At 36.5% G+C, this 26,710-nt stretch overlaps 4 protein-coding genes across 8 annotated transcripts in view; 2 read left to right on the top strand and 2 right to left on the bottom strand.

The window, feature by feature from the left end:
• Nucleotides 1–10,036, top strand: part of LOC105225149 (DNA N6-methyl adenine demethylase) — a 296,191-nt gene extending 286,155 nt beyond the window's left edge. For 3 of the 5 annotated variants that reach the window (XM_049458578.1, XM_049458577.1, XM_049458576.1), the window contains 6 exons: nucleotides 3,360–6,066; nucleotides 6,135–6,339; nucleotides 6,405–6,568; nucleotides 6,636–7,149; nucleotides 7,248–9,709; nucleotides 9,784–10,036. In XM_049458578.1, the coding sequence (XP_049314535.1) occupies nucleotides 3,360–6,066; nucleotides 6,135–6,339; nucleotides 6,405–6,568; nucleotides 6,636–7,149; nucleotides 7,248–9,709; nucleotides 9,784–9,899 (6,168 nt within the window). In that variant the 3' untranslated portion in view covers nucleotides 9,900–10,036. The remainder of the gene's footprint in view (nucleotides 1–3,359; nucleotides 6,067–6,134; nucleotides 6,340–6,404; nucleotides 6,569–6,635; nucleotides 7,150–7,247; nucleotides 9,710–9,783) is intronic. The other 2 variants (XM_049458579.1, XM_049458580.1) reach the window with 2 other exon arrangements.
• A 7,168-nt stretch (nucleotides 10,037–17,204) lies between these two features.
• LOC105225148 (uncharacterized) lies at nucleotides 17,205–18,365 on the top strand. The gene is made up of 2 exons (XM_011203491.4): nucleotides 17,205–17,349; nucleotides 17,415–18,365. The coding sequence occupies exons 1-2, from the start codon at nucleotides 17,330–17,332 to the stop codon at nucleotides 18,013–18,015; spliced, it is 621 nt and encodes a 206-aa protein (XP_011201793.2). The 5' UTR covers nucleotides 17,205–17,329; the 3' UTR covers nucleotides 18,016–18,365.
• Nucleotides 18,366–18,369: 4 nt separating this feature from the next.
• On the bottom strand, nucleotides 18,370–19,853 carry LOC105225170 (uncharacterized). Its single transcript, XM_011203512.4, has 3 exons — nucleotides 19,513–19,853; nucleotides 19,064–19,459; nucleotides 18,370–18,991 (listed from the first exon to the last, which is right to left on the bottom strand). The coding sequence occupies exons 1-3, from the start codon at nucleotides 19,753–19,755 to the stop codon at nucleotides 18,452–18,454; spliced, it is 1,179 nt and encodes a 392-aa protein (XP_011201814.3). The 5' UTR covers nucleotides 19,756–19,853; the 3' UTR covers nucleotides 18,370–18,451.
• A 1,365-nt stretch (nucleotides 19,854–21,218) lies between these two features.
• Nucleotides 21,219–24,541, bottom strand: LOC105225147 (N-acetylgalactosaminyltransferase 6). The gene is made up of 3 exons (XM_049457169.1): nucleotides 24,075–24,541; nucleotides 22,000–22,768; nucleotides 21,219–21,929 (listed from the first exon to the last, which is right to left on the bottom strand). The coding sequence occupies exons 1-3, from the start codon at nucleotides 24,443–24,445 to the stop codon at nucleotides 21,276–21,278; spliced, it is 1,794 nt and encodes a 597-aa protein (XP_049313126.1). The 5' UTR covers nucleotides 24,446–24,541; the 3' UTR covers nucleotides 21,219–21,275.
• Nucleotides 24,542–26,710: the final 2,169 nt, after the last annotated feature.

Below are 26,710 nucleotides of genomic sequence, written 5' to 3'. Positions count from 1 at the left end.
ACGTTCCCATAAAATAATATATTTTGTTTTTATAAAACACAGAGTAAACTCGTAAGTGTAAATGAGTCAAAACTTATATTTTTAAAACTTAAAACTATTTTGAAGCTAGTCGCACATACTATATACTAGTGAAAAAACAAATTATGTCCATGGCACAATCTTACTTTAAATTTAACTTTAAATTTAGCGAAGATAAGCACTTTTAATTTCGCAAATAAACTAAGATCTCCAAAAGCACAGCCCTTGGCCATATAAAATCCGGGTCGACTCCGGCTGTTGTGGGAATTGTGTTTCCCTTACCTTTGGATGACTTCGATGAGAACTTATCTGAACCTTAACAGCCTAACGGGGTCTAAGAAACCGTGACAACAACTACTTTTAATTTCCTTAGTAACAAAAAAATATTAGCGTATGAAAAATTTTGAAACTTATTTTTTTTTTAATTTTTAAACTTATTTTTTAAGCTTATTTTTTAGTTATATTATATTACAATATGTATTCGGTGAATAAACTCAAACAATTTTATGAGATTTTCCAACAAAACTTATGTGTCTAATCGGTGGTTTAATTTTGCCTGGCAAATGTCTTTCTACAACATGTGAAAATAGCTGTTGAGCTTTCACTTAATTAGAAAACCATAACATTAATTTACTAAATTCCTATTTTTAGTAAAATTTAACTACATAATATCTACCAGTTTTCGTATTTCGTACATATTTAGTCAGTAAAAGTTTAATTTTTCCTTCTTATGGAATTTCGACTTTCATAAAAGTCCTCATTAAAAGCTGCAATTACTCATAAAGCTTATCATCTGCTCACTACATCCGCCAACAGGCAGCATATTTCAGCACATATAATTTATTTATGAAGAAAGCTCTTTCGCATAAATAGATATTTGCTTACATACTGTGTAAGCATACATACGTATATAAAATATATGTATATGTTTATAGATATATATTGTATATATTTATATACATATATATATTAACTTCTGATATGCATGGAGTTTATGACATTTTCGTGGTTGATAATACATATTGGCGCTCGCTTCTATTTTTCATGGTACACCGGTGCCATTACCGTGGTCATATTTTAACATTTTTCTGCTGCGATCAAGAGTTATGTTGCAAGTGCCGTTAGATGCATTCACACATATGTACTTATGCTCTTATTTTAGCATTTAACTTTCATGCCTTACTTCTGATATATTCAACTACATTAGAAGGTGTGTGAATTTATTTATATACATACATACATACATATATGCCTAAAACCCTGGATATATGTAGGTATTTCATACCTATATACATTTACTAATGTATGTAAAGCACAATATTAGCTAACATCCACACTTAAACATATTCTGATAAGAAAAAATTCTGGACAAAAATATGTATTTTTCCTTTCTTACTCCACATTTATTGCGACAAAATGTTGCTGCTATTCATGTTGTTTATCTATCAAGTAATTTTTTCAAACTTTATTCATACACATTTATTATATATGTATGTAAGCGTGTTCATACATTATTTATATAGTATATACATCACAACTACATGAAAAAATATACGCCTACAAAAGTTGTGTATAAATGTGTACATATACATATGTATGTAGATGTATATGTATATGTGTATTCATTCCCGACTTTTCATTCATAAATCGGCAATTTGTTTGTTTGCTCTATTTATTTTTATTCCAATATCATGTACAAATGTCCAAATGAATTTCGCAAAGCAAAGCAAAAAAAGCACGAGAAACGCCTGCAAATTGAATGAAATGTTTTATTAACCCAAACCCAGGTGCAATTTTTCGCAACTAAAGTGAAAGTTGTTTTTACAGCGAAATGTGCAGAATTACGCAAAGTTTATCATAAACACATATACGCTATATACATATGTATGTATGTATGTACAGACGTGAAATTAAATAAAAAATACTATAAAAATAATAAATACAAATGTTATGCAATACATAGTTACCTATATGTATAGATGGACTTATGTAAATACTACGAATCGAGGCTACTCACAAATCCTGTGGCTACAAACATTTTATAAATATATTTGTATATATGTATGTACATATAAGCAAAAAATGTTGCAAATACACTAATGTGTCATATATTTGTATCCTTGAGTTATATATTTTACGAAAAAGAACAGAAATATTGGGTAGTCGAAAAACACTTTTCGTATTTCTAATCAAACTTCAACTTATTTTTTTTATATTTATACTTATAAATTAATACACAAATATGTGCCATTTTGGTTTTTTTTTTGGTTAAGTGAAGCTTAAAGTCTCACCTTTCCAAAACTATATGGTGTGACACAATATGATTGCTAGCACTGGAGACATACGACTGCAACGACATCTATTGACATAATACGAAAAGACTTTTTCGACTACCCAATATAAAGGCAAACACTATAGATTATGGCATTAAAATAATAACTAGTAAACAATGAAATACTGGCACTCAAAAATCCAACAAGGTTAAGCGCCATAGTAACCGTACTGCTCAGAATTCCCTTAATTTTCTGTGCTATACCAGATGGAAAAGTCGATGGTCACTTTTTGTATGTATGAATTCCCAGTTGAAAGTGTTAAAAATCACCGATCTCTGTAGCAATATTTTATTCCCATGGGTGCATATATGCTTTTTATACCGTTGTCTTAGCATTTATTTTTTCTGTCATATGTACATAGTCAAATCAGGCATTTATTAGCATTACAATGAAATTTATTTAAATACCTCAACCAGGCTCTTGCTTTTAACTACCCTAACGTTCGCTAATGCGCAGGTAAACACACACACACATACGTATACATAAACTACATATCCATCTTGCGCCATTATCAGTTCTTGGGTATGCCGCAGCGAATCACTTTAAAACTCACCCCCCGAAACAGAGGAAGTGTGTTGATTTTCGTGCAGATGCTTAAATTTTGGGAATTTATAACCCGACAGAGCTGGCAGCAACCTTTAGCACCGCCTGGGGTAGCATTAACGAATGAAATATGATAGCTTAAATGTTTTAAAGAATGCTTAAATATTTATGTATTTAACTGTATACGTGTATGTATGTGTATGGTGTGTGTGCGTATTGAGCATTAGCAATTTTCATGGCCATTACTGGTTAAAAGCGCACATATGTGGATATTAATGCTTTTTAACGGCATTATAGCAAAAGTATATATATATGTACATATATACTTGTATGTATGTATGTATGTATAAAAGTTGATTATGCAAATCATTATCACTTGCTTACCTTCAATTACATAAAATATTTATCAAATTATAACTAATAAAACTCCACCATCTGCTTTTTGTTTATGTGTGTGTTTTTCAGGCGCCCATGGCCTTCTACCCTACATGGCAGGCTGATCCCTCACAGGGTTGGCAAAATCAATTTATCCAGCAAATTCCACAGAACACACCACCTATCACATCGCTCAACTCTTTGGATTTCCAAACGCAATCATATGCCTACCCATCAAATGGTTATGTGCAGACTGGACTCGGATTTGATCCGAATTACGGACGTTCTCCGTATGGTGCTCCCGTACAGCGTTACGATTTCCAGAGTCAACAACTCTCGTCTGCACCCATCAATCAGGTGGGACTGCAGGGTGTTGGCTTCAGTCCGGCCGCCGTTACATATGCCGGTCAGGTGTCGACAGCGCCAGCACCGCCCTCGGTTGGTTTGCAACAGCAGCAGCACTTGGGTGTGTCATCTGGTGATTTGAATAAGACGATGTCGGGAAACGACACGCCTGGATATCCGCGAGTGAGCAGCGTGCCGCCGCGCTCACTCAATTGTAACGGGTATTCAGGCGACTACAGCGGCTCAAGTCAACAACAGCAACAGACAACAACGAGCAACAACAGCTCAGCAGCTGCAGTAGCCGGCAACGCAATTGCCGGCAACAATGCGAACGCAACACCGCTAAATGGTGGTCAAACTACAGCAGCAGCGACAACGGCTGCCATTGATGCAACACCGATGCAACCGCCAAGCATCCCCAATGTGCCACAATCGCCAACGCGTAGCCTGATGCAACAACAACAGCAGCAGCAACAGCAACAACCCCGCCATGTTTCTCAGTCACCGAACCATATTGCACAATCGCCCAACGGCAATATGCCAACGGCACAACAGACCTACGGCACCAACATTCCACCCTCGCCACATCACAATTCCATGCAGCAACAACAACAGCAGCAGCAGCAAACGCAAAGCCACATTGCATCACCGCCACAAGCACAGCAACACCAACAGCAACAGCAGCAGCAGATGCAACAAGACTGGAATTGGAACAGCCAGTCACAGCAGTCGCCAGCGATTGGCGCCGCCAGTGATCCTTACCAGCAGGGTGAACGCGTTAATCTGAATACGCGTATAAAATCGATGATACTTCGGAAAAATGATCCCAAAGATCCGCTCTCAAATACCCCAACCGATCTGCATATGTCCAGCAATCCCGCATCGCTCGGTGCCGGTTCCAACGCATTGGGCACAAACCAACAAGCGCAGACCGGTCATTTTTTATCGTATAGCCACCATCTCCGCGGCGATTCAGTAATGAACGCCAATGGTACGACTGGTTCTAATGTGTCTGCAACACAAGCTGCACAACAACAGCAGCAGCAGCAACAACAACAGCAGCAAATGCAAGGCATTCAAACGTCCAATAGTTCGGGTTTGACACCCGGTCATGGCACATTACCAGCCGAACCAATAGGAGGTGGTGGCGATCAAATATGGAAGCCACACCACACGAATTCGTTTAAGAAACCGGTGGCAAGTAGCTTCCCCACAGCCGAACATCATCATCAACAACAGCATACAACAATCAGTCATGGTGGACACACCACTATTGCACACACTGAAGTCCAACCGAAAAAATCCAGTCGCAAGAGTAAAAGTCGTGCTGCGGCTGCAGAAGCAGCTGAACTCGATAAGAATAGCAATGATCCTGGTGGCGGACTCCATGGTCCACTACATGGCTCGCATAGTATAAAATCTTTGGATAAGACTGGCTACCCACCCTCACATGGCTATCCGCCACCACAACATCCTGACTACCACACGCCATATATCAAGACCGAGCCCGGTCTCTTGCCTGCCCAACATACCAAAATGGAGGGTTACGAGCGTAACTATCAGAACTTCATACAATATGCCGACTTTTGCCAGAATGAAGTACAAGGCATGCCATCACAGCAGCAACACCACCAAAGTCAGCAGGATTATGCCAGTTATCATAACTCACCATACTATGGCGGCTCCAGTTCATTCCAACAAAGTTATCAGCAAAACTTTGTGCCCGGCTATCAACATTCGTCGGGTAGCATGGGTTATGGCAGTACGCACGGCATGCATCCGCATCACTCCAGTTCGCTTGGCCATTCCAGCCACATAAAAGCGTCCAACGGTCCACTAATGAAGTCCAGTAGTAGTTCCAGCTTACATCACCACAACAACCATCATTTGATGGATATTGACCGCAAACCGGATACCAATAGCATCATACCATTGCCCACAAACTATGAAAAAGACATACCAGCCCATGCGTATCCCATACCACCGCATCGGTATCCACTAGGGCCAACGCCATCGCACCTAGGTCACACCATGATTGAGCCAAAAATCGAAGACTTGGGTGTGCTATCTCATAACACCAGTTATCCGTTTATGGGCGAAGGTGGACCAGCAGCAATTAAAAATAGTTCTGGTTTTTCATGCTGCCGACAAGGCGGCACACGCACACCCACCGCGGAACATCTCAAAGGCGGCACTTGTACGGGTATACAAACTAAGGATGAAATTATGGATGAGCCAATAGAAGAGCCTGAAGTAAATAACGGCGCAAAACCTAAGAAAAAGGGCGCAAAGCAGGAAGATAATGAAATTGTCGTTAAGCACGAGAAAATCAATCCAATGTTTGATACCTCAGATAGATTGGAAAAAGGCAACAAGACGGAGATACCGGAGTGCGAGTGCTTTCATTCCGACAAGAATCCACCCGAACCGGGTACATACTATACGCATCTCGGTGAGTCGTAATGTGCTGTCAAACAAAGGGACACAACTGAATACTTATACTTGCAACATTCCTTTCAGGTACTGCATCGACTTTGTCAGAACTGCGTAGAGAGTTCGAAGAACGTTGTCAAATTTCTGGTAGGCAGCTGCGTATAGAGAAGATTATTTACACGGGCAAGGAAGGTAAGACCACGCAAGGTTGTCCGTTGGCAAAATGGGTTATACGGCGCGCCGATCCAGAAGAAAAAATTTTGGTTGTTGTCAAGAAGCGGCCAGGTCACAGGTAACCCCAAACACTAATAAAAGTTTAGAATGTCCGAAATTAACAAGATTTTTTCAACTAAATAGGTGCGGCGCTGCTTTCATCATCGTGTGCATGGTTGCTTGGGATGGCATGCCGCGTCTAGAAGCGGATAATGCTTATAAAAATCTAATACCAAAGCTTAACAAATTCGGACTTCCAACAACGCGTCGCTGTGCCACCAATGAAAGTCGCACCTGCGCATGTCAAGGTATGCCGAACTGTCTTTATACATTGTCATAACCAAATAAACATTTTGTATTACCTCCCTGTTCTAGGTCTTGATCCTGAAACATCAGCTGCCTCGTATAGTTTTGGCTGCTCTTGGTCCATGTACTATAATGGCTGTAAGTATGCACGCTCGAAGACGGTGCGCAAATTCCGACTGTCCGTTAAGAGTGAAGAGTCGGCCATCGAAGACCACATGAATCTTTTGGCCACCGTGTTGGCACCACTCTTCAAACAAGTTTGCCCCCGTTCATATGACAATCAAACCAAGTACGAGAAGGAGGCAACAGACTGTCGTCTGGGGCTGGAAACTGGACGACCCTTCTCTGGCGTTACCGCTTGTCTAGACTTTTGTGCGCATGCACATAGAGATTTGCACAACATGCAGGACGGCTGTACAGTACAAGTAGCGCTGCTGAAACCATCAAATCGTGATGGACGTCCACCCGACGATGAACAATTGCATGTGCTACCGTTATACACCATGGACACAACGGACGAATTCGAAAGCATGGAGGGACAACGTGAGAAGCATCGCACCGGCGCGGTACAAGTGTTGGACAAGTGAGTGTAGTGTTGAGTTTTAATAGCAGCCCAGTGGCGCGTGCATCCCCACGTCGGAACATTCAATAATGCATCATTTGAAATATTTACACTTTCAGATTTCCCTGTGAAGTACGTGTACGCTCCACACCGCTCATACCTTGTCGGCGACATGGCAAAAAGCGAAAAGAGGACGAAACGCCCGCACCTGATGCCGAAGCGACAGCCACTACGGCCGCCACAACACCGACGACACCAACGCCTACTGCCACGGCGCAACCGACGAACAATGCCACTAACGCCAACAACAATAACGGTAATAATGGCACTGCTAACGCGGCTAACAACAACACCAACACGACTGCAATCAACGGCAAGAAGGAAGGTGGCGGTAGCAATGGTAAATCAAAGTCGAAATCAAAAGCGGGCGCCGCAGTCAATACCGCAGCCACAACACCGTTATCAGCACCGCCATCGACACCGTCGCCGCGCTGTCAAACGCCAGTGACCAACAATCCCAGCCCGGCTGGCAGTGCTTTCACGACACCGCCAGTGAACAATAACAACAACCCACATATGAATACCGCTGTGAACAACGCGGTCGGAGGTAACCCACCTAATCAGCTCATGTCGTCCAATTCCAGTCTAATGAATATGGCGACTATGATAGATACCTTCACAGATGCGCAATTGCAATCCAATCAGATCTCAAGCACGGTGCTCGATTCGCCCTACTCGTACGACTACCAGACCGGTTCCTACATAGACTCACGCAACTACTACGGCAATTGGCCACCGCCGCACGCCACGCACGCCACACACGCGGTTGGCATGAGCGCAGCGCCAGGCGCCACCGCAGCACCGATGGCACCGCCGCAAAGCAACGTACATCATACCACCACCGCCGCACCGCTAACACCACACCACGACACGACCAATGCAACATATGGTAGCAACTACAATAATCTACCAACGGCTGGTAGTCAACAGCTGACGCAAGTGCATGACGTGCGCGGCGATGTGAAGAGCCGCGGCAGTGAGGAGAATCCCGACTCCACCACCATAGTGAATAATACTTTAGCTGAAAGTAAGTTGACCACACTCACTCCATTGACACCAATGACTAATCTAACACAACACCATCAACACCCACACCATCATGCTACGCCCATCGAAGAAGGCTTTGTCAAACCAAAACCACCGGCAGACTATCAGTACACCCAGTACCCAAGCAACTATCAAATGTATCCGCCACCACATTCGGCCTACTCCGCCTACGACGCGTACCAAAACATGAACTACAACTATGGTTATCATCAGGCCTACTCACCGTACAGCATGTATCCGCAGCAAACACCGCCGCATACGCCACCACCACCGTCACCGAACTGGAATATGTACGGTCATCATCAGAGCACCGCCTCCACGGCTGCGTACGCAACCACAGTGCTACCGCCGAACGGTGGTACGCATCAGCACGCTTCGTTAGCCACCGCCATACCACAGGCGCAAACGCAAATGCCGCTCTCCAATGGCAATCTGAAGAATACATTATCCACACCAGTGGCGCAGGTCACGCCAACAATTGACGCTCAACAGATGCAGCAAGTGCAAACGCAAGCGCCGCTGCAGGCACAAACGCAGCTGCCAATGGTGCAAGCACAGACTGTGCTGCCCGATCTCAACAACGGCAATACGCAGTCGACGCCGTTAAACACGGAGCTTACGAACTCCAATCCGACGCTGATCGCAAATGCGAATGTAACCTCACCCATTGCCAATACCGCTGTGCCAACAACACCAATCACTGCTATCAACAATGATAACAGCAACAACAGCACTAGCAATAGCAATGACAACGGCAGTCCAACAGCATTGAATGGCGCTGCAACCGACGCGGGCGCTAGTACATGCGGCACAAGTAGCAGTACCAACACCACAACAACGGCAACCACAACTACTGCCACAGCGGCGGTGGCGACCACCTCCAATCCGAACAAGTTGGAACCGATTGGCGAGGTAACGGAAATCAATGACAATTACGAAGCATTCGCCGATCCACAAATGGGTGGTGTGGCCATTGCGCTCAATCACGGCAGCGTACTGATCGAGTGCGCCAAGCACGAGTTGCATGCCACAACGGCATTGCGCAATCCCAATCGACATGAGCCGACGCGCATGACACTCATATTCTATCAACATCGTAATTTGAATCGTGCGCGTCACGGTATTGACGAGTGGGAGGAGAAGATGCGTGTGAAGAAAATCAATACAGACCTCGATAATAAAGCCAAAGAAGAACGGGAAAAGCTGAAAAAAGAGCTTGAGGGTGGCGATGGCGAAGAAGACGAAGACAACACTGAAGGCGCGCTCACAAATGGCACAGCACAGGGTAACAACAGCGGCACGGGCGGCGGCGGCGCCAAGAAGGACGGTACGAACGCAACAAATAACGGTAATTGTGGTAGTGTGTCAACACCAATGGAGACGACAACGCTGGCAAATAGCGCAGTAACGGCACCGGCAACAGTGAAGAGCAGCGGGAATGGCGGTTCGGCGAGCAAAAAGAAAAAGGATTCGGGTAAGAAGAATGCCAACTCAAATGCAAATGTGAACGAAATTGCTAATGAGAATTCTGCTTCTTCCGTTGAGCAGGCAAAAAGCGGGAAAGCGCCACTCCACGCGCCAACACTAACAACCACCTCATGGACGACCCTCTTTCCTATGCACCCGTGTGTGGTTACGGGACCCTACCAGGAGGGCAACACTAGTCCAACAGCGGCAGCAAACGTGCAACAACAGCAACAGGAATTGCAGCAGCAGCAACAAATGCAGCAACAACAGCAACAGCATTTGCTGCAAGAACCGCTTAAGCAGCAATTGCAGCACGAACAGCATAAGCAGCAATTGGAACAGCAACAGCAACAACTACAGCAGCAGTTAATGTTACAACAACAACAACAGCAACACCAAATGCCAGCTTAAGTTGGCGCCGTGTGTGAGTCAGCCTGTGTTGCCTTCGTTCAACTTGTGTATTAAGGTAGCTTTTGTTTTTGTTTTAAGCAATTACGCTATAAATTACAGTTAAGCCGGCTTTTTGTTCTCTTTTTCTTTTTGTCTGACGAACCTCTAACTGTTTTGCTCGTAATTTTTTATACAAACTTAATCTTAACACGTTGAGTGCCATATTTTTTTATCATTTTTTGCATCTGTGGGTAACTGTAACAAGCAAAAGGTAGCTGTAAAACAAAGAGAGTGACAATCTAGCCGTTGAAAAATATTTGGAATTTATCAGCTCATAAAACAGATACAAACATACTTTTACTTACTATTTGTTGTTCATACAACTGTTTACATAACGGAAATTTGAGAAAATTTACCGTTGCATACAACAGCCTAAAGACAACAGATAGCGAGTGGCATGAGACATACAATTTTTATAAAAAAAAAATATTATTAAGACAATGCTGCAGTCAAAAACTATTCATACTCTTAAAACAAAATTGTTTTTCTGTGTTTTTAAAAGACAAAAAGTTAACTAATATATTTTTTCTATTTGTTTTATAAGAACTTGCAACAAATTACACACACAGAACTAAGCGTTAAATATTAAGAATTTTATTTGCATAAATATTTTTACTAAAAGTGTGTATTAAAATTTACGCTGCAGCCAAGAAATGTTTATATATTTCTAAAAAAAAATCATAAATTTGCGCAAACTAATTTAGCAGTCGTTAAATATAATAAAAACTAGCACAAAACTCAAATATTTTCGAATTCTTGAATTAATGGAATTACATAAACAATTGAAAAACAAAATTTTCACGCTCACAACAACTACAAACACACAAAACTACTAAAATAAAATGAAGAATACTCTACAAATTACTAAAATACTAAACTAGTTAAATCAAATACACATAGCAGCGGCAAAAACAGTATCAAAAATAACCACAACAACAACAATTCACCATAGTAATACTCTACTTATTTTCTTAAATTAGTCATACACGAAAGCAAGACTATAAATTTAGCAAAGAGTGAAAAGCATAAACAATTTGAAAACACACATACTAATAGCAGCATAATTATATACATACACACGTACATGCATACATGCATACAGCAGTTTGGAGTGAAATAAATTTTTTATGCAAATAGCCGTCAAAACTCATTTAAAAAACAAATGTAGCATACTCTTAAGTACATACATAAATACTAAGTGAAAAAAGTCAACAAATTACAAATTACAAATAAAAAAAATTTACTGTTAGAAAACAAGAACATTGCCAAAAGTACAAAGAAAATAAAACCGTTTTTAATAGAAAAAAATACAAAATTAAAATAAAAATACAAAATGCAAAATTTCACTACTCAAGTACAGACATAGCGCATACAAACAAACATATAAGCAGCTTAAAAACATACATACATAATTAATAAATCATAAATTTTACGAAAAAGCTGACAAAAGGCAGTTTAAAGGCACAAAACAGTAAAAAAAATAAGACAATTAAAATAAAAATAAAAATAAATTAAAAAAGCAAACAATAAATTTTAAAAATATATAATTTTAGTATAGAAAATGTGTGAATTCAGTAACACTGAAGTTTGCGCTAAAATGGTTTTGGATTAAAAAACAAATTTCAAAATTTTTCTAAACTATAAATTAAGTGTGCGCAACACGTTTTCATAAAATAAACAGCAAATGGACAAAAAATTGGAAATACAAACAGAAATCTTAATGAAAACTGTTTAAAAAATATTTTTAAAGTAACTTGAATTGGTAAACAAAACTCAAAAACAACATATTTTGGTTTAAATTACATTTTTGTTACATTATTATTTCTTTGCCACAGCTCAGTGTACGATTTTTTTTCCCAAAACTTTTCAAAAAATTGCATAAATAAATGTAAAATAAATTGTGTTATAAATAGATGAAAAAATTCAAAACATTACTGATTTTTTAAAAGAAATTATTTGTAAATATTTTCGAAATTAATTCAATTGTTGGTCGAAACTCAAAAATATACATATTTTGGTTCAAAATACATTATTAATAAATTTGTATTTTTCCAGAAAATTTTGATTTTTCCAAAAATAGATGTTTTCAAAATTTGCAAATAAAGTAAAAAGTAAAGTTTTCGGGAAAAATAGACAAACAATTGCCAAAAAAAATAAATTTATATTTGATTATTTCAGCTTAATGCACTGAAAAAATTTTAGATTTTTCCAAAAATTTAGATTTTTTCAAAAATTTTCAAAACCATACATAAAATACTGCAGCACATTTTCGTAAAAAATATACAAACAATTGCAAAGCAAAAAATAATTTTAATTGTTAGTCGAAACTGAAAAAACATGCATAATTTAGACAAAATAAATTTTTTTAAATTTGCATTTCTTTACTACAGCTTAGTTTCAATTTGTATTTTAACTAATTTTGCATAAAATTCATGAAAAATCTACATATTTTTGCATAAACACAAATATTTTGCGGTTTTCGAAAGTATTTCAAATTCAAAAACAATTCAAATCGCACTTAACCTAACATTCTACCAACAAAATACATTTAAAACAACAAAAGCAGCATATATGCTGCATTAAGTCTTCGAAAAATCTCAAACTTTAATTAGATTTTATGCACAATGCTGCAAAATGTATTTTTCGTTAGCGTTTTTTAAAGTATTTCCAATTCAAAAAGCGACCTAAACGAATCAAAATCAAACCTAACCTAAAATTTAAATACCAAACTACATTAAAAATCACAAAGGCGACAGCTGCCTATGCTACATTAACTATTTCGCGGCGCACTCAAAAAAATTAATTTTAGAAATTTTTTAATTTTGAAAAAAAATTTTAAATTTCAAAAACTTTTTGTCATTTGAAAAAATTTTTTTTTTAATTTTTAAAACAATTTTTTTCTAAAAAAAAATATTTAATTAATAAAATTTTTTTGTTTTATGCTAAAATTATCACTTTTAGCATACAGCATTTAACATTTTTCCGCATTTAGAAATAAATAATGCAAAAGTTGAGCGCAAAATGCCATAAAAATTGCGCATATTCACACACACACACACAAATTTCAACACTTGCCAAAAATGATGAACAAAAAATCTAAAAGGTTTGTAAAAATATGTAAAAATTATTATAAAAAAAATATTATGAAATGTTTAAAAATTGTATTTTCACAAGAAAAAATAAATAAATAACCACAAAAATACTGAGCGTATAAGCGCGTAAAGGCAGAATACTGACACACACACACACATAATTAGTTTGTAGGCAGCGAAAGACATCAAAATAAGCAAAAGATTGAGCAAGAATATTTTAAATAAAGAAATAAAACATAAATACTTATCAAAATGTATACATACATATACATAGACATAGGGAATGAGCGTGTTTTACGCAAGATTTAAGCGAAAATAAAATTAAAAATTATAAAAAATTAAAATTTAGGCAAACACACACATACATTTAAAACAAAGCAGTTAGTGGCATTAGCGATTATTGTTTTCAATAATTATGAAATACATAAATGCAAAATAAATTGCATGCGCGTATTTAACATTAAAAATATATATGGAAGACAAAAGTAAATAAAGTAAATTACAAAAATATAACAAAAAATATTTTTATTACTTAAGTAATAAAAAAATGTAGACTTAAACACACAAACAAACAAGCGGCAAGCACTAAGTTAGCGTGTATAAATATTTACGCGAAAAATTTATATATTTCAGTTACTTGTATAATCATTTTTTATTTTTATTTTTAGTTATAAGATATTTAAAGAAATTTTTAAGTTTCTCTAACTAGTTGTAAGCAAAGCAAAATCAACACAAGACATTTTTGAAAGCAAAAGTTTGGATAAAAGAAAGAGATTTATTATTATAAATATTATGAATATTATAATTAATGATATATGATAGAGATAAACGCAAGAAAATATATATTTATTTACGTAAAAGAAAGCGAAAACAAAAGCAGTGCAGTGGAAGACAGCAAAAATAATTACAATAAGGCATTATTAGTATACAAGATATTGTACATTGTAGTTGTTTAGCATGAAAGCATGAAAGCAAGAAGATTGAAGGGTGCGCATTTTGAGCGAGTATGAAAAGATGAGCAAAAATAAAGAATATTAAAATTATACCTAAGAAGAAGCGGAAGCAGAAGAGCGAAGGAAGCAACTAAGCAAAAAAAAATAATAATAAAATAAAAATATTAGTACACAGCAGGCAAAAAAGTTAAACTGAAATAAAAATTTAAGCTGCAAATGGCAATTGGACGTAAAAAATTGAACAAAGAAGACTCGAAACCAGCAAAGTATTAAGTACGTAATGAAGCATATGTAAATTGTATGATTATACACACACGCATATATACATATGTATATATATATTATATACATAAATATATATATGTATATTGGTTTTTACATAATTAGCAAGCCAAGCACGACGAAAAATGCCTAAAAATCAAAAATTAACATTAAATGCATAAATAAAAGATAAAACTCAAACATTTACATACATATATACATATGTATATGTAGCTATGAATGCAACACATATGTATGTAATAAGAAAATACTAATAAAATGGAAATACAGTAATTTACATGCGTCAAAAGCGCTTAAGTCTAATAAAAAATGAAATATAAAACTACAACAACTACAACTACACAAAAATATGTATGCATAAGTCATGTAACAACACATACAAATTAATAAATTAATTTCAATAGTTAATAAATTAATTTCAATAATTAATAAATTAATTTCAATAATTAATGCATTAATTTCAATAATTAATTCATTAATTTCCTTAATTAAATTTATTAATTAAGCGCATAAAACCCAGAGACAAGAACAGCAACAACAAATCATACAAAATTACGCATAGCATATGTTTTGCATATATGCATAAGCTTCAATGCATACAAACACACATGAAACATCCATCCAAGCAATGTGTTTGCCACAGCCGCCATGCAACTAACGCATTTCCTTCATACACACACACACACACACTCATACATACAAATTAATCATGCATAACGCGACCAAAACGCGTAACGTTCAAGACTTTGTTGTGCATTGCAGAACAAAACAAAAAACAACAGCAAAAATATAAACAAAATCAAAATAGTTTTACTGACTTATTCAAATTAACTACTAAAATATTATTTTATTTATATATTATAACATTATTTTCATTACTAAATATATTTTTTTCTCTTCTTACTATAGTACTTGCAACATAAAGTGCATATGTTAGTTATGAATTTTTATAAATTTGTATTAATTTAATTCAGCAGCTTCAAAGCGTTACTATTTATTACAAAAATAATTGATAAAAATAAAACAAAACAACAAAAAACAATGTTAATTGCATTTCAATAATTGTGTAGCTGTACTTTTCAATAATTAATTTTAATTTATAGTTACTAATTTTATTATTATTTGTTTGTGAATAATTTTTCAACACTTGCAACCAACGCTTTGGCTTGTTTTGTTGCCAACATAATTGCAAAAAAAAAAACAAATAATAAAAATATATATGTGTAAGTGAAAAGTGAAAAATGAGCGTAACAAATCCAAAAAGCAACAAAAATAAACAAAAATAAAAATGAAAACAAAGAAATTGCGCGCATGCGTCACTGCGATGTAATTCGTTGGCGAAAGATATTTGCAAGATTACGTTAAGATAATCTTAATTGTAAAACAAATGCACATAAATACATATATATTATATATATAAGCATAATATATATACGTACGAGTACATATACATACATACTATATACAAAATATACACATACACGGTATATTATGTTGCAAGCATGCGACAACATGCAACACTTTTCTAAGCTAAACATTTGCATTCATACATACTGTTTGCATAATTATAAATATTAATAATATATTACTATAATTAAAATTATTACGATTATTATTATTATTATTATAATTATTATTACCTATTACTATTATATAAAATTTCTATTGGCCTATATTTCATTGATTGATTGATTTCATTTCTCAGTTTTTATATGCATAAACAGAAACAAAAAATAAATGTATTTTTAATGAAATTGAATACAAAAAAAACTAACGGCGTTTTATTTACACATCGGGGAAATATTGGTCAGTCGAAAAAGTCTTTTCGTATTTCTAATCAAACTACTTATTATTTTTTTTACTTATATTAAAAAGTATATAAAGAAATATGTACCATTTTGATCGACCGTTTTTTTGCCATTTTTTCGCTAGAGACATTATTCCAACAGTGTAAAAGTTTCATTAGTGTAGATCGAAATTTCCAAAATGGAAGCGAGCGAACTATTTTTATGCTACACGTGCTGATACAGCATCGTCTCCGTAAACTTCACAAATTTCTTTGGTGGTTTGCGTGGTATTCTTTCCTTTTTTATACAAAAATTTCAAAATATAGCGATTTCCTTCATTATTTTTACTAATTTTTGAAATACTGTAACTTTTTTACAGTTAAAATTTTGTTTTGGTTAAATTAAGCATAAAATCGCACTTTTCCAACACTATATGGAATGACACAATGTGATTAGTAGCACTGGAGATATACGACTGCAACCAAATCTATTGACAAATACGAAAAGACTTTTTCGACTAACCAAAGAACTACCGAAATAAACTCTTGAAGGTAAATGACGCGCTCTCTTTATCCAAAAAGCTTTACTCTCAAAATAACGACACCTTTCTACTAGCTGTGTCTTGGAAATGCGGTGACAGCTTGACCGCCTTCACTCCACACACATAGCATTCAAAAGTGAGGTGAAGAGCTCCGAAATTGCAATTGCAAATCGACAGCACTTGAGCATAAGCGTTGCTAATACATAAAACTGTGCTTAAACTCTCACCATACCAGAAGAAAACAGATGATAAGAAGAAAACAAACATCACCCAGAAAAGAATCTATGTAAAAAACGAAGTTAACATCGGACGAGCAGCGCTAAAAGTATGCATGTACATATGTCACCTTCATAAATGAAATATGCAAAGCATACATGCAATGCGCAATATTCTCAAACGTCATTGCATCAATTTAGGCACAGCAAAAAATTCATGAATGCTTGACAACCCTATTTCAGGCGCAAGAGCTGTCAAAATGTGCATGAGTTTTGCTTTGCATGCATTGCATTGAAATTTTTCCAAATGGAGGACTCGCCAAAAAAGTAAGTGATTTTGATTCAAATGTGTGTAATATTATAAATATTAATTATTGTTTCACTATTTATAGTGATAAAAAGTGGACGCACGAGCGCAAAAAGTTGCTTATCAACGTACGACTCAGCCACGAAAGTAATTTCGCAACTAAAACAAAACGTAGCACAATTTGGCAGAAAATTAGGCGGGATATACTGAAAAAAGACAATACTTTTCCATTTTCTCTCGATGAAATAATGCGCTGCTACACCAACTTGTTGGGCACATATAAGCGAATAAAGAGAAGAAGCGCAACGTCCGGCAAAGCTGCCACCAATTGGGAGTTCTTTGAGGAAATGGACGAAGTTTACGGCACACGCTGCAGCGTCGTTGTACCTAAGAATACGGTGAAACGTTCTTTAGAACCAACAGAAAATGAAAACTCTTCTTCATCGCCTTCGCCTTCTCCTTCGGCATCCCCAGATGTCACGGATACGATAAGAATCCGAAAACGTAAACGAAATGAAGTTATTGCTTTCTTGGCATCCGAATCCGAAAAACAAGAGAAATTGTTTGAGACGCTGGTGGCGACAGAGAAAGAAAAAATAAGGATTGAAAAGGAAAAATTGTTGGAGCTAAAAGCCATACGGAAATTGTATGAACGCATTTTAGAACGCAATATCGACATTATCTAACTTTTTTTAAATTATTATAACCTTAACAAAGTAAATGAAGATTGCCAAGGTGTTTGTAAAGACTAAAAGGCTAGAGACCCTGTAAAGCATATACCAATAGAAATGATCAGTATGACGAGCTAAGTCGGTTTAACCATGTTCGCCGGCCTGTCCGGCTGTCTGTATATGCTGTATAAACTGATCGAACAAAATTCTTGAAAGGAATCTTGATTTTGTGAAGGGTATTATAGCTTCATTGCAAAGAAAATTAACATGTTTTCTTGTTTCTAGTTTCTTTTAACATTATATAATGAATTTTTAGTAAAAAAAAATCTTTTAATATTAAATTGTTTATATAAAATAAAAGCACTAATGTTTGTTATTTCAATTTTAATAAAATTAAATTTATATATGTTTATTAATATTTATATAATAAAAAAGTTATTTATTTCATCATTTATGTAGTTAATAAAGTGACAATGGCGTCCCGTTTATTTTTGGCTTCTTCTCTCAATTGACTTGCAGTTGGTAATCGTGAAAAGTTGTTTTCGTTATTAGACGTCTCTTCTTCTTCCTCTTCACTAATGACGTCGGCTTTATGTCCCTCATTTTCAATAATAATATTATGAAGAATTATACAAGCTAATGTGATAGTTTTTGGTAAATGTGCTTGGTGCACATCAATATGCTTCAAAATACGAAATTTTCTTTTCAAAGTTCCAAACGCCTGTTCTGCATGCGCCCTCGTTGAGCATAGAATTTTATTATACTTAATTTGTTTAGGTGTTAAAGAACCATTATCCTTATAAGGAACCATTAGAAAGCTTTCTAAGGGATATGTGGAATCTCCTAGTAAATGACAGCCGGAACAAATTTTTAATTCGCCCTTAACTATTGACTTTCTAATCGGACTCATTTCCCATATAGCGGCATCATGACAACGTCCGGGATAGCCAATAAACACATCCATGAACTTAAGGTTACCATCCACAATTGCCTAAATAAATTAAATTAATTATACATAAAAAAAAGAATTACACATAAAAAAATCTTTAAAGAACATTCTTACTTGCAGAACAACTGAATAGTTCCCCGTGTTATTATAGAAACTAATGCTGTCCTTAACTGGTTGTGAAATGGAAATGTGCATAACATCTATGCAGCCAATGACATTTGGAAACGGTTGGCGGTGTTTAGCTGAAAATTCGTCACATTTTTGTTTTTGTGCTGCAACAGTAGTCGGAAATTTTATGACATCTTTTTTTAAACAGCAAATCTCTTTTATAGTTTTAATACATATTTTATAGCTGGTTCCAATTGCCATATCGAACCTGTTGCTAACATCACTAAATGAAGCGTTGTGGCTCAGTTTCCACAAAGTTGCATAGAGCGCCTTTTCCAGTGAAACTCCAATACGTCCAGTGCTCTTTGACACCCAATATGGTCTCAACATGTTTAGAAGAATCTACAAATTACAATTTCAATATAGAAAAGACTAATTGTTTACTCAGAACTCACCTTAAATGTTGATTTTTTCATTCCAAAATGTGAATAGAAAACATCATTCTCCATACTCGGAATGCTCTTATAAAATCTTTTTATTTTTAGAACTCTTCTTTTATTTTCATATCTACAAGCTAAGACCGCCAACCTTCGTTGGTTTTTTATAACGTTTTTTGCAATTATTAAACTATTACTAGTAGCACTAGTTTCGGCCAAAGAAATGGCATTATTTAATGTAATTAATAATAAATTTTCCATTTTTGTAAACACGAACAACTTTAACTCTTTAATAGCTGTCAGCGCAATGCATAAACGTCAAACATGTGCCTTGCATATTTTCATAAAGCAGGGTTGTAATGCATAAATTCTTTGCATGGCATGGGCATAGGTTTTAAAAATGCTTTGCATATTGCGTTTACGAAGCAGACTTTGATATTTTTCATATAAAGTCAACACGCACACTAACTTCCTTCATGTGAATTATGTCATACGAGCCAAACATCTACACATCGTGGCCACTTACAGATTTATTGCCGAATACAGTACTTAGGAAGAGAAAAAGAAAGCAATTGAGGCATGCACCGCGACCTAAGATCTATTGTTTCTCTCTCTCTGTCACATTGAATCACTCCCAGTCCACTCAGTGGACTCCAGTGGACTCCACTGTTAAATTCCTGTATGCTGCTGGTGGCTATGGAGGCGTCATGATCCCTGTTGGCATACATAAATCTAAGAGTCTTTATCCTGCGCTTACAGACTTCTGTGCAGTCTGGCAACAGATGCTTTGGAATTTCCGACTCCATGTCGCAGAGCAGGCAGTGAACACAATAGATTATACTTTTTGAGTCTAGAGTGCCCGGTGGAGGATGGAGCCTTGTGTAGAAGTTCACATTAGTGAGGAAAGTTCTTTGAGCGCCATTCACTTGGCAGTGGCCAGAAAAGATTTTTTAACATATTGCTCATGTAGCTCACGTCTTCCGGTCTTCGACCAAGTATCCTCTGGGTAGCCAAAAAATATCCATTTGAAGGCAAACCATATCTCCCCAGCGGTGTGCGCTAGGTTTAGGACCCGCCTGGTAAAAACCCCTACCTATGAAAAGAAGAGGCAATTGAGAAGTAAAGTCGCCTCTTGACGAACAAAAACCACACGCTATAAGTCACTCTTTATTGCCGCCCTGCTTTATGGTGCAGAGGCATGGATGATGACAACATCAGATGAGTTGACGTTACGAGTTTTCGAGAGAATGGTTCTGTGGAAGATCTATGGTCCTTTGTACATAAGCAACGACGAAAATCACATTCGATGGAACTATGACCTGTATGAGATATACGACGACATTGACATAGTTCAACGAATTAAGAGACAGCGGCTATGCTGGCTAGGTCATTTCGTCCCTTTGGATGAAAACACTCCAGTCTGAAAGCATTCGACGCGTTAGCCGCCGGGGGAAACAAAGAACAATGCCTGAAGCAGCCGGAATTTGTTTCTCAGGGAGTTTTACCGTACCATATCTAATTACCTGACTAGATACTCGAAATATTGTATATACAGCAGACAGATCGACTCAACTCCTCATTCTGATCATTTATATTCTATATAGTAGGTATACCTACTTTATAGAGTCCCCAACACTACCTTAATATATGCTTCTAAGGGCATAGTAACCGAACAAATGATCATTTTTAGTAACTACCATTTTATTTTTATAAACTTACTACTAAATTCATACATATATACATATATACTTAAAAGTTGGTGAAAAAATTCCAAGTACATGTTATGGCATGGTTTCGAAATAGGTATCCAACAAAGTGTTATTAACATGAACAAAGTCCCATTGCATTAATGGAAAATTCGTGCGACACCTATTGACTACAACATGTTTGGATGCGGGCCGAGCTTCCAGACAAAATAGTCTTTTTGGACCATAAACCAGCCACTTACGCCGACGATTGTAATACCATAATTGATTCTTATTACCATAGCTGCAGTCATAAAGCAAGACTTGAGAATCTGGTTTATGGTCAGCCGTTTGTAGGCAATATTCTTCGCCACGCATACGCAAGTCATGGTCTTCACTTAGCGACCAATCTTGTCTCCGACTTGGGAATATGCTTGTCGCTTCGCAATCTTTAACTCCAACGATTCTGTAATCGGGTCGGCCTAAGGTGTCGAGACAAAATTTCGGCGCGCCCACGCTTCTCACCTGACCATAAGCGAAATCGGTGATGCCTTTTGGTGGATATGTTTTCACCAAGTCAAAGGCGACATTTTCGATAAACCACTTGAATGACTTGCAATGCAATTTCTCACGCAAAGCTAATTGCTTCGTTAAATCACCCGCATCAAGTTTTTCATAAATACCGCGCGCATGCTTGTATACATAGTTCTTGTAATCGTCCATCCACACCTCCGCAACGCGTTTGTAATTCTGCAAATAAAAAATTGTATTCCAAATATAAGATATGTTTATTCAAATTTCCAAGTCTTTCCGTTCTCACCTTATGCAAGTAATCTTCTTTGCGGTCTTCCGATACGCCAGTCCAATTGTCACTGCGAAAAATGTGTCCGACACGCGAGCATGGCACGTCCAATAACCGACCACCACACATCCAAATCTTAAAACTCAACTCATACTGTTCACCACCCCAAATGTCCAAACCGTCATCATAACCGTCCAACTCCCAAAACCATTCTCTGGATATCGCGAATAAACCACCTGCCATGATTGGGTTCTCGAATGGTTGTGTGCGATTCTTCTTAGCACTTTCGAGCAACGGCAGTCGTTTATAGTCAAGTATCCAATCGAAAGCGCCACGCGCCCCCTCATCTTGTGCAGTATACTCGAATGTAGCGTCCTCAATCACATCGATCATGGGGCATACCGCGGTGCGTTTGTTCAGAACTATTTCATGCAGCAGCGGCGGCAACCAATTGTAATTGACCTCCACGTGTGAGTCCATAAAAACCAGCACATCAGCGACAGCCTTAACGGCACCAGCTAGGCGCGCCGCAATGAGGCCTTGCCGCTTACGAAAGCGTATAATATCCACTTTAGGAAAATTTTGCTCCACATACTCGTCGAGTGGTTTCTTCAAATTGCTAACGTCACTGAAATCATCGACGAGTATTATTTCTTTAATCAATTCGGCTGGTGTACGATTGATGATACTGTGTACAGAACGCACCAAGGCGCTGAAGTGTTCATTGTAGAACGGTATTATTATACTGACAGTGGGTAAATCGGCGAAATATTTCAGCTTTTGGCAGCTGTAAAGAAATTTTTTTGTTTAATATTTATGAATTTTCGGCATAAATAGGTGCTTTATGTTATGGTTGAACGGGTGTATAATGGATGGATTGGACATATAGTTGCTGATGACAAGCTAGTAATAATTTTGGGCGACTATTTTCAAGTTACTAGCTCGGCTGGATTCACAGTGGCATCTTTTTAACCCGATTTTCTGAGACCTAGGACCTTCGCAGCCATTATAAAATGTTTCAAAGCAGCCGGATACGTTCAAAAAATTTAGTGGGTGCCATTGAATGAATTGAAGCCAAAAATCCTTGAAAGACGATTTTGTATATCAGAAATTAGATTGGATTGTGACTTGTAATGAAAAGTGTATCCATTACGACAACCCTAAACGTTAAAAAAACTCATGTGAAGCCTGACCAACCAGTCAAATCAACAGCACACATACATGCTTCCAAGGTAATGATCTGTATTTCGTGGGATCAAATGGGCGTGCTGAGCTTCTAAATCCGTGAGCCATTAATAGGGAACGCTACCGATAACAACTCATCAAATTGAAGCGAGCGATTGCTGAAAACCGGCCGGTATTTACGACATGGCATGACAACGCTCGGCGTCATGTTATAAAACCGGTTTCAAAACATCGACTGAGAAGTTTTGAAGACTTTGTCCCTTCTGATTACAATTTGCTCCGGTTGATGCCGAACCCTCTCACTAAAATACAGTTCACATCAGAACAGGGTATCGAAATTTTGGCTTTATTCATTCTTGGTCGCCATAGCAATGCTGTCATTTTGAGATTTAATCCACAAATTGTCAGAAAGATAGGAGAATGTTATAGCTTCCGATGGGCAATACTTTGAATAATACTATTATACACAAAAATAACTAAATAAGTGAATAAGTGAATCAGATCTTTAACGTCTGTGACATTTGGGTCGGAATCGTAGGGAATATTCAGCAAATGACTAAATATTCAAGAACGATATTTTCAACTCATGCTTTTATTATCAGAATATCTGCTATCTAGACCATTGATTTGGGTTATCCAAAATATGTTTGATATTTTCGTCCGCAACAGTCTCATTAGGAAAGCAGAGCTCAGAACTACAACACAAAATTCAATCGAAATTTTAATGCTACATCTCACTGTGGTACGTCCTAATTGTATAGCTGTAAAATTTGAATTCTAGCCTTTTGAAGTGTAGATTCAACTACAAAACATTGGTATTCAATTCTAGTGGCGCCCTCTCAAAAAAATTTTACAAACCTCTCCGGTCTTGCCTGGGCAGTACGTATCTTCAAAGTTTAATCACTTACCCCTGATCACGTATATCAGGCAACGACCGATTGACAGAAATCATATCGGACAGCAAAGCATTAAATCCGTTCTTCTTGCTTAAGTCATGCTCTAACTTCCGCTTTGAAAGATTCGTAATGTACGCAGGTTTGCCATGTTCGCCTAATCCATTTCGTGCTGCATCGCTGGCCATGGCTTCGACATCATGCCAATCCTTAAGTTCTCTTTTGTGGCTTCGCTGCCAATACGGTGTTTTTTGTATTAACTCAATTTCTAGCCCCTCCAGCGCTTCTCTTGTATATATCCATTGATTAACGAGCAGAAATAGTACGGCACCGATTATTAGAAATATTAGCAATCGCACGACATTTATATAATGTGAATAGCGCATTTTTGAGTAAAAGAAATTTGACTGGCTTTACTTCGACCGTCCAGTTTCGGCTTTACAGTTCTACAATTGTTCGGCAACTAAACGAAATTAAATTCTAGTAACGGCATCGACCTCATTCATTTATTTATTTAATTATTTTAGTTTTTAGAAAATAACACCTGTAATAATCATATTTGCAGCTGAATAAATAAAAGAGTAAGAGTGGGAAACAACAAAGTCTAACGAAAAACTAGTTCAAATAGGTCAGGTCCCACGAAAATACATAATAGGTACATATGAAAATAGAGACACTTGTGGGTGATCCACGGAAATATTTCTTTCAAATTAAGTAAATTTCTCAAAAATACTCTGGTCATGGGTATGTACATATATAAGTTGTAAAAATTTGTGTAATTGCATAGAATACGAGTACATACATATATGGCATGTATATATGTATGTATGCTATTGTTGTTGGCAGTTACTGATCTAATATGTATAAATCACGTTCCATGTCGTTTACCCACAGTCTAGGTCATAACCAATACCCATCACCCAAACCGCCTACGCAATTAAGTACACTTTATCCTCTCCAACCCTTTCTCTCCTCACTAGTTTTATGCTGTGAGAGAATGTATGTATTTACACAGCTTCATTACAAGTGCTTTTAGCTCTTCCCTTTCTACGATAACAGTTAGAAGAATAAGAATTATGTATTAAAAAAATTTGGTATACAATGTTGACTATATAAAAAAATCGTACAGCAATTTCAAAATTTAACGTCCCTTGAGGCAATTTAGAAATGAATGTGAACAAAGATGTTTGACTTGGCTAAAAGTAAATAAAAGAGTCAAGGACATTACAAAATGTAAACAAAGGTATCACTGACCTCGGCAAAATGTAAACAAAGGGGTCATTGACCGTAAATGTAAACAAAGGTTGCTGTCTTAGCTAAATTTAAACAAAAGGGTCAATTACATTAGGGGTATTCAGACCAGCCTTGTTAATTTGTTAGTTGTTATTCGGTAGTTTTCTACATGTATTTTGTTTTTGTAAAATTAACAGACTATCGTTTCACCGAGTAACGAACTATCCTGCTCCTCTGTACATCAATTTAAAGTACTTACCAGTAATAAATTTGATCTGCTCCACATAATTTTCAATTAAATGACTGACAATTTTTGATTTTGCACTTTGTTGCAGCATTTTTACTCTTTAATAAAATTGAATCAGCTCTTTCGGAATAATATTTACCATACTACCAAGGTAGAGCAAAAAGTATGTTCACAGTTAAGCCTTTTAACAAAGTATCCACTAACGAATTTCCAAATTAACAGGCTTCGGTCTGAATACCCCTCAACTCAAAAAGCAAGCAAAAGTTGTTGTATTGGCTAAATGTAAAACACATAACCTGATAAAATGTAAACAAAGAGGTTATTGGCCTCATAATGTAAAAAGGTTCATTGACCCGAAGTATAAACAAAGGTTGTTCTATTGGCAGAATGAAAACAAAGGTTGTGAACTTCGCTTAATGTAGAAAAGTGTCAATGATTTTATATTATTACCGTTACCGATCTACAGAAGGGCCTCCGAGAAAAGGTGTCTTTCATTGAGAAACATTTTTCTGCTTGAATTTAACTCAAATCAAAGAATGTTAATTCACTTTTAATGAATACATGTAATGAACAAAGATAACTTGAAATTTTGTTAAAATGACGGATTCCCAAAAAGTTGTTGTTTTGTGAAAAGCGCCTTGAAAATTGAAAATTTTATTTCTTGGAGCTTTACCATCGGAAAAAAGTCCTGCTAAAATTTCAAGTAGCTCGGTCCAGCCGGACCGAAGTAATTTTCCTCACCGACGCTGACAATGACGTTCCGAGAAAACGTGCTCATATTTTCGAAACTATTTGCCGGATCGACTTCATATTTTGGAAAAATATGCTTAAATATACATATGTATGCACATTCGAGATTTATTGAAAACACATAATCGATTTTTTAAATTCCCCAAGTATATTAACCCACATTTAAAAATAATGTTTTCTTTTGGAATGATGAACCATTATATTTATTTTAAATTATTTTTCCTTTCTTTATCAATAGATACATATACATGTAAGAAAGTTCTAATATTTTTCCATCATTTATTACAAATATACTTATTTACAAAAACACTTCAGTTTCTAACCTTAAAAACACAGGTCTTACTATAATATATCTATGCAAAGGTATAAATAGTCATTATATTGTCACGCATTTAAAAATATGAGCGCATTCTTCTTTGAA

The sequence above is a fragment of the Bactrocera dorsalis genome, chromosome 5 (assembly GCF_023373825.1).
Source record: "Bactrocera dorsalis isolate Fly_Bdor chromosome 5, ASM2337382v1, whole genome shotgun sequence".
Lineage (NCBI taxonomy): Eukaryota > Metazoa > Arthropoda > Insecta > Diptera > Tephritidae > Bactrocera > Bactrocera dorsalis.
The sequence above is the reverse complement of the archived record's forward strand: the minus strand, read 5'-3'. Positions and strand labels throughout refer to the sequence as shown.

Excerpts from the sequence above, each read along its gene's own strand:
- LOC105225147 (XM_049457169.1), bottom strand. The coding sequence starts at position 24,445 with ATGCGCTATTCACATTATATAAATGTCGTGCGATTGCTAATATTTCTA. Across the intron at positions 22,769-24,074 it reads CCTGATATACGTGATCAGGG|CTGCCAAAAGCTGAAATATT; the intron begins GTAAGTGATTAA and ends ATTTCTTTACAG. Across the intron at positions 21,930-21,999 it reads AAGAAGATTACTTGCATAAG|AATTACAAACGCGTTGCGGA; the intron begins GTGAGAACGGAA and ends TTTTATTTGCAG.
- LOC105225170 (XM_011203512.4), bottom strand. The coding sequence starts at position 19,755 with ATGGAAAATTTATTATTAATTACATTAAATAATGCCATTTCTTTGGCC. Across the intron at positions 19,460-19,512 it reads TGAAAAAATCAACATTTAAG|ATTCTTCTAAACATGTTGAG; the intron begins GTGAGTTCTGAG and ends TGTAATTTGTAG. Across the intron at positions 18,992-19,063 it reads ACTATTCAGTTGTTCTGCAA|GCAATTGTGGATGGTAACCT; the intron begins GTAAGAATGTTC and ends TAATTTATTTAG.
- LOC105225148 (XM_011203491.4), top strand. The coding sequence starts at position 17,330 with ATGGAGGACTCGCCAAAAAA. Across the intron at positions 17,350-17,414 it reads ATGGAGGACTCGCCAAAAAA|TGATAAAAAGTGGACGCACG; the intron begins GTAAGTGATTTT and ends CACTATTTATAG.